This window comes from Aegilops tauschii, chromosome 1, assembly GCF_002575655.3.
Source record: "Aegilops tauschii subsp. strangulata cultivar AL8/78 chromosome 1, Aet v6.0, whole genome shotgun sequence".
NCBI lineage: Eukaryota > Viridiplantae > Streptophyta > Magnoliopsida > Poales > Poaceae > Aegilops > Aegilops tauschii.
In genome coordinates this window covers 116,705,726-116,712,650 of record NC_053035.3, presented here as the reverse complement: position 1 = coordinate 116,712,650, position 6,925 = coordinate 116,705,726, and the positions used below count along the sequence as shown (strand labels likewise).

Below are 6,925 nucleotides of genomic sequence, written 5' to 3'. Positions count from 1 at the left end.
AAGAATATTCGTCAAGGTGGAGTTTGTTAGAATTGTGTCGAATATTATTGTACAAGGTAGGTTACAGTTGGACTTGGTTTTGGACTGTGTGTAGACAGGATAGGAGTTGTGTCCTAATAGAACACTTGTATCCTAGCCTCTCATATATAGCGGGGTAGACACACAATGTAACCTATACCAACATAATAGCACGGGCACGCGAGGGAGCCGGCGGCATGTGCCGGCGACCGGGCGGCCGGGGTGCGGTATTGTAGCGGTGTCATGGGGAGGAGCGCCCGTAGTCAGGCCCCGAGGATGTAGCCATATTGATGAACCTCGTTAACAAATCTTGGTGTCGTGCTCGTGTGATTGCTTGGTCTTCGGATGATCGACGGAGTGCCTCGGATTTATTCTAACAGCGTGACTTCTCTCACTGTGCGCCTCCATACCTCGCCAAAATTCGTTGCTCCTCACCGCTTTACAGGGCAACGTTAAAGCCAGCTAGCGGTGGCTCAAACAAATAGGTCCCCCGCGGCAACCTCTTCCTCCCCAACTCGCTTTGGTTGTTTGATTGCATCTCAATTTGATCTGGTCTTTACTACTTCGCCCGCACTAATCTCTCTTTGCATGTTTTTTTTTCTTTTCCAACAGGGCATTTGCCCCTTTCCACTAATTTCTTAACAGAAATACACAGTCCGTCCAAGCGGCTCAAAACCAACCGAGTTCACCTTACAGAACCAACATGATATGATCAACATAGAAGCTAGGAGACGGGGAAAAGGGAAAGCGGGTTGGGGCACTAACAGGAATCCTGCCACCTAGAAATCGCCATCGACCTCTCGGTTACATGGCGAAAACCTGCTACCACTTCAAAACGAGCCTAAACTATCAGAGTTCCAACCATACACTTCAAAGGGAACTTAAGCACATAGCCATACAGTAACCAACGGCCATAGGAACTAGGAAGCTATGTTGTAGACAAAAAAGACATGCAATCTGTGTTAGCGTTGTGCTTTCAACCAGCTCCAGCCCCTGCGGTAGACGAAAGCGACGATGCCAGGTGCGTAGTCTCGAGCATCAGTGCCTGCACCCTCTGTTGAAGCACCTTCTTATCTGGATCTTTCAGAAACTCTTTTCAAAAGTAATTTTATTCCTTTCGGTCCATATACCCCAGCAAACAGCAGCAATAGCAATCATATAAAATTTATTGCCTTGGGGCAAGTAAGCAAACAACCAGGTAAACTTCGCCACAAATTGCTGGGCGAACATGAAGCACCAATCACATTACCTAGAGTGCCCCAAACAGCTTTGGCCATATGACAACCGAAAAACAAATGATTTGCATTTTCATTCATGTGACAAAAAAGGAGCATCTGGGTTCACTCAGCCATTTGTGTTTCTTTAAATTGTCTCTAGTTAGAATATCGTTACGAAATAACTACAACATGAAGATCTTAATTTTCAACAAAATTGTGGCACTGATAAACTGATTTTGTAGTAAAACCCCCTTTCTTAGTCAACGACCAAACTACCTTATCTCTACTCCTAATGTCTCAGTTGGTAGTCTCCGTTTTGGGTTTATTTTTCGTCCCACCATTTTCGTCTGGTTTTTTTCGTTGGTTTTTTTCGTCGGTTTTCTCGTCCCTTCCCCGCACATAGCAAAAAAACAGCCAGCGAGGCTCCCCTAGATCTATGTATTCTATCCTGCGATCTCTCAAGGACGCCCCAGCCCCCAATACGAGCCGCCGCCGAGATCCAAGACGAGCCGCCGCTGAGATCCGAGTCGATCCGCCGCCGCCGAGGACCGAGTGGAGCCGCCGCCGGCGCTGGCCAGGCTCCCCACGATGTGCGCGCCGGGGCGCCGCTCCCGCTCCCGCAGCCGAGCATAGCAGCAGCGGCGGAGCCCTGCCGCTGGCGAGCTCTCTCTGGCGGAGGAGGGCGGGGGCGAGCTCACCGTCTCCCTCGCGCTCAACGCCAGCGGGGACGCAGGCTTCGACACAGCCGCCTACATAGGCGCGCTCCAGGCAGGGCGCTTCGGGAGGTGGATTCTTTGGTCGCCGCGGATGGCATCCACGCACGACCTCGTGACACAGTGAGTGCAAGATTTTGTTCTTTTGAATCTCGCTCCATCAGAAAAAGAAAGAGACGATGAATTTCCTCTTGAAATCGCTCAAATTGGGCTTACTCTTTGCTTTCCCTCTGCCTGCAGGAACTTCGCCAAACTTCCGGTGGGCGTCGTGTGCGCCACAAACATGCAGTTCAAAGGCAAAGGTGCGTCAAATATGTATGCCAATTGGTGCTTGTTTTTGTTGTCCCTTTTAGTGTGTCTCTCTGATGATTTTTCAGTTCAATGTCTGTCATTTTGGTGGGTAGATGAATTGTATTGTTCTGTTTGCTGTATGTTCAGTTGATGTTACTGAAGATCTGAAGTTGCTGCATGCTGTATGGGATAAATAGTTCGAGAAATAGCAAATTTGTTGAGTGGATTTGCATCTGTTACACCTTAATATGGTATAAATTTTATTTTGTGATGTCAGTAGAGGAAAACTATGCTGGATATATTTTCTCTGTTATATTGATATTGTGCCTATTCACTTTGTTTCTTATGTCCTGCTTCATTTTTCTTTCTGTAATTGTGTAGCTCATCTCCAAGCTTGTGGAGATGCTATTTTTCTATCACCCAAATGAAATGAACAACGCTTCATTTGACTTATTTATTGTATTTTGATAGGTATGATTGGAATAATCAACCACACCCGCCTCGTCCTACCGGAGGCAGCTCCCCTCCACGTGGCCGCTGCAAGAGCAGCCGTCAGATCCTGACGCGTCGTCGACGATGACTACGGCAGGTGTGACGCACCGGCGTCGGATACAGTGACCGTGATAGCTGACAGGCGTCGGCTCCGTTGATCGCGACGAAGCGAGGTACCAGCGACCATGACCTTGATGAGAGGCAGGTGGTAAAGTCGAAACCGCCTTGTCCATGGCTGCAGGTTGCTTCCCGATCAGTCCAAGATCCGTCCGAGCCGACGGCAAGACGAACGCTTCCCATGTGCAGTGCACATAGTAGGTATGTGCCGCTCGCACGTCCTCGAGCCTATTCATCGATGTGTGTTGCACTTGAGGAGCAAGCAGCATTCTCCTTGTTAATTAGCTATGGTTCTTGGGCTTGGTTTCTTGGCTTCACACAAAGCGATTTCATTTTGAGCTCGTAGCTTCCTTCTGTCTTGGTTTTTGGAAGCTTAATTTCTAGCCTGTGCAGGTCATGGGGAGAAGAAAAGCAGCGGAGAAGAAGAGATTGAATTATATGTGCTTCTTGTATGAGCTACCGTTGGGGCACTCTTTTGGGGTAATCATGTTCTGAGAGATTCATAAAAAAGTAATTATTCAGAGAGGAGAGACTGAGAGATCAATTTGTTTGATGTGTTGAGAGAAAGATTCGGAACTCCACTATTTGTTGGGTCAACGGATCAATGTTTTTAGAGCATAACTATTGATTGTTGTATTGTGATTTTTACTATGTCTCTGAACCATCTGGATGATGAACTATATACTGTAATTTTTAGTTTGTCGCAAGAACATGAACCTAATTTTTAGTCTGTCTAAATCACAGGTTGATCGGCACAGTGGAGGACAGGGAAGGAGGAGAAGGATGTGAGGTGTGTAGAATTCGGCGCAAAGGGAGACGATCAAGATGGTGGAGCAGAATCCAGAGGACGCCGGAAGACCAGGTAGAGGAGAGACACCACTCAGAGCCCATCGATCCAGTGAGCAGTGTGTGGTGTTCTTGGTGACTGGTTTCGTGATGTAGGTGTCCTGATCCAACTTCCTCTTTTCCTTCTTTGTGGTCTATCTGCTGCGGTGAGCGGGGGATTGCTAACTTTGTGGTCTTTTCCTTCTTTGCATGATGCCCATGATTTGATCTATGAACTTAACCCGATCTTGGTTCTGATTTGGTTGTTCCTTGCAGATTGCCGCACAGGAAACCTGCCGAGCCGACATTGACGCCAAGTGCGGCGATGCCGCTCCAATGATTGTGAGGGCAAGTTCTTCCCGGGCTTTACCAAGATCAACTATGAGGTGAGGCCATTGACCTTGAACTGAACAAATTAAGTGTTGTTAAAGGGTTACTTTCAGTTTAACGTTTGTCCTTGAATGAACGAATGCACTGCAGGGTCCAACTAGCAAGAGGCCGCTTGCTTACAAGTGGTATAACATAGAGGAAGTGATTCTTATAAAGAAAATGAAAGTATGATTTCCAGAAATATGCCTTTTTGGTGTATATCCTTTTAATTTACTTGTACATTATGTGCTACACTAGGATTACATATTTGTTTTGTGTTACGGGTTTAGTTGTGGTTTTAGTGTGGCATTCTAGCATACGTTCCGGGATACCGGAGGAGATCCTTTTGGTGCACCTACAAAGAACTGGCCTTGGGAGGATGGCATGAATTCCATGGCCATGGCTACGAAAACTATGGGACTTATTACTTATTGATAGAGCTGACATGTGATTTAACTGCTAATGAGGGTAGTTTAGGTTTCATTGTCTTTAATAATTTTTGGCTTGGCCGTCAGGGTACTGCAATACTATGGGTTGATAAAGAAAGAAGGGAAATAAACGAGAAAGCAAGACGGAATTGGCAGAATCACGACAAAGGACGTACCCAGCAATGAATTGAGAATCGCTACTGGAATATTTCTTTATTTCTTTTTGGTAATCTTTTTCTGGGACTCCAATTTGTTCACTTGATGTTGATGGGTGTTTTTGAGGGATCTCATACTGTTTTTCTGCCAGACCGCATACATCCTGAGACTCTTGTTTTGGACGTTCACGCTGTTCACTAGATGGTTTTTCTAGATTTTGCCGCCGAAGATGAAGAGAGTGCTGCTGTGTTTCTTCGGAGCGAAATGGCAGAGTTGCCTCAACATATCTAAGGTAACAATCTTCTGCATCCCCTTCTTCTTTGTGCTACCTGTCAAGATTTAGATGCTGCAATTCTTCAGTCTAGAGCTGACTTAGATGATAGAACTGATTTACTAAATTGCTGGCTGGTGCATATATTTCACAGTAGAAAATGTTGGCTGTGTTCATGTCAACGTAATGATGAACAACATCAACGCCATGATTTTGCCTTGCTCGAGCTTTGGTTTGTGACTATATAAGATAGCATATCTTTGCAATCAGTATAATCTAGCTAGCCAGTTTGGAGCACAATATTGTCACTGTATATGTCAAGTTTGACATTTGCTGCCTATTTCTAGCTAGAAGTTGGTTCCTGTAAACAAGAGTGGTGATCTAGAGTACTTTTACCTTGATGTTTATCGAAAATAAGTTCACCTCCTAAATAGGCTGGGCTATTCCCTGTCTTCTTGGTCGATCGATGGTTCTCTGTAATACTCGTTAGCTGTTCGGACCATGTCGCTTTTTAACTTGTGCTGCTTGTGTGGCAGCACTGTTTCATTATCTTGTGAAATAGTACCGGTGCTTATTTAATTTGTCTACCAGGTGTCCAGTTCTTAGTGTGATCTCCTTTTTCTTGAGTAGTTATTGCTACGATCCTGTTTGTTAGTTCATCTTGGTTTGGTCTGTTATGCAACCTTTGCTCTGAATTGTGAATGTGGACATGTGCAAATCACTGCAGCCAACGACACTGAACTTGTTTGGCAATAAAGAAACAACGATGATGTTTCTAACAAGTTTCCTTGTTTATCTATAATAGTACTAGAAATCGTCTGTTTATGAGTGTCAGTTGGATATACTACCCATCAGGAGACGTAATCCAGATTGTTAGCTTCCCTGACATCTTCATACATTGTAGCACCACATAACATCTTCATACAATCAGAATCCTTGGTCTGATTACAAATACAGAGATCTTGTGGTATCTCACCAGCCACCAGGTGACCTGACTGGTCCATCCATCTTCGGCCCATCAAGTTGCATCTTGCGTGTCACATCAGATTCTTCTTGCTTTTGTGTTTATTACTATTTGGTTTAATCTAAAAGTAGTTCCGTACCTCTTGATGTAGCTCTAACAAGGCCATGAAATAATTCATACTATTACTTCATTGTAATTTTCCCTTTGCAAACAGTCTACAGCCTCTGAAAAAGAACGAAGCTTGCGTTTGTTCTCTTTTTAATTTTGTATTTTGTGCTCTTAATATTCCTTTAAATATACCTGATCGTTGTTGTATGCAAGGGAAAAGTCTCTTTGTTTGCTGAGACGAATTTTGTTTTCCTCCAGGTCCCACTGAACCAGGTTGAGAAGTGGAACAAGCAGAGGGAGAATGAGACATTTGCAGGGCCCCTCGAAATCGTCTGTTTGAGAGTCTCCTCGGTTGCTTTTGTGTCTGCGCTACTACTGACTTGTAGTTGGAATTTATGCTCCTGTCATGTACTCTCTTCCAACAATCGCTGCAGAACATCAAGTGATGCTTTTCTCTATGTTGCATAAATAGTTCAACATGCTTAAATGTACGCATGTCTTGCCTGGGACTTGTGAATGCCGAGAACCTATGAGACATTTTTGGTTCTAAGTCATGCTGATGTGAGAGAATATGTTGTTGTTATGTGACAGCGCAATTATGTGATGATATATTGATTCCAAGTCAAGAGAATTATGTTGTTCATGTGAAGAACTGTTGCAAGATTAGATTTTTAACCGATTTACACATTGCAAGATTAGATTTTTAACTGTTTTACACCATTTTAATTCAACATGGCAATCCCTTCCTGTCAAACATTGTTTTGTACAGAGGGGGATTTGAAGGATGTGTGGCTGGAGGGGGATTTGAGGTTTCAAGGGGATTAGGTGGAAGAGGGGGATTCACCAAATCCCCTCGAATCCTCTCCCAAAACCTCCACAATCCCTTGCTGTCAAACAAGGCCTTAAGGGATCATTTTAGTCCGTTCTGCGACCAAACACATTACAAACGGGCAGAA

At 44.6% G+C, this 6,925-nt stretch overlaps 1 protein-coding gene across 35 annotated transcripts; it reads left to right on the top strand.

The window, feature by feature from the left end:
• Positions 1-1,632: 1,632 nt before the first annotated feature.
• Positions 1,633-6,615, top strand: LOC109747565 (uncharacterized). 35 transcript variants are annotated; one of them, XR_012203753.1, is made up of 11 exons: positions 1,633-2,071; positions 2,189-2,250; positions 2,711-3,049; positions 3,242-3,328; positions 3,593-3,710; positions 3,791-3,840; positions 3,950-4,059; positions 4,154-4,228; positions 4,345-4,696; positions 4,778-4,918; positions 6,228-6,615. XR_012203753.1 is itself a non-coding variant. In XM_073509553.1 (8 exons), exons 5-8 carry the CDS (start codon positions 3,674-3,676, stop codon positions 4,197-4,199), a joined length of 243 nt encoding a protein of 80 aa, XP_073365654.1. In that variant the 5' UTR covers positions 1,667-2,071; positions 2,189-2,250; positions 2,711-3,049; positions 3,242-3,328; positions 3,593-3,673; the 3' UTR covers positions 4,200-4,588. The 35 variants fall into 35 exon arrangements, 3 of the variants coding, with proteins under 3 accessions (XP_073365654.1, XP_073365643.1, XP_073365639.1); XR_012203754.1 differs by having other exon boundaries at positions 1,667-2,071; positions 3,607-3,710; XR_012203756.1 differs by having other exon boundaries at positions 1,667-2,071; positions 4,558-4,696.
• The last annotated feature ends 310 nt before the right edge of the window (positions 6,616-6,925 follow it).

Bases quoted from the DNA above. Each gene is read 5' to 3' on its own strand.
- LOC109747565 (XM_073509538.1), top strand. From the start codon at position 3,300: ATGAGCTACCGTTGGGGCACTCTTTTGGG. The intron at 3,329-3,592 runs GTAATCATGTTC...TCTAAATCACAG, and splicing joins CGTTGGGGCACTCTTTTGGG to GTTGATCGGCACAGTGGAGG. The intron at 4,060-4,153 runs GTGAGGCCATTG...AATGCACTGCAG, and splicing joins TTACCAAGATCAACTATGAG to GGTCCAACTAGCAAGAGGCC.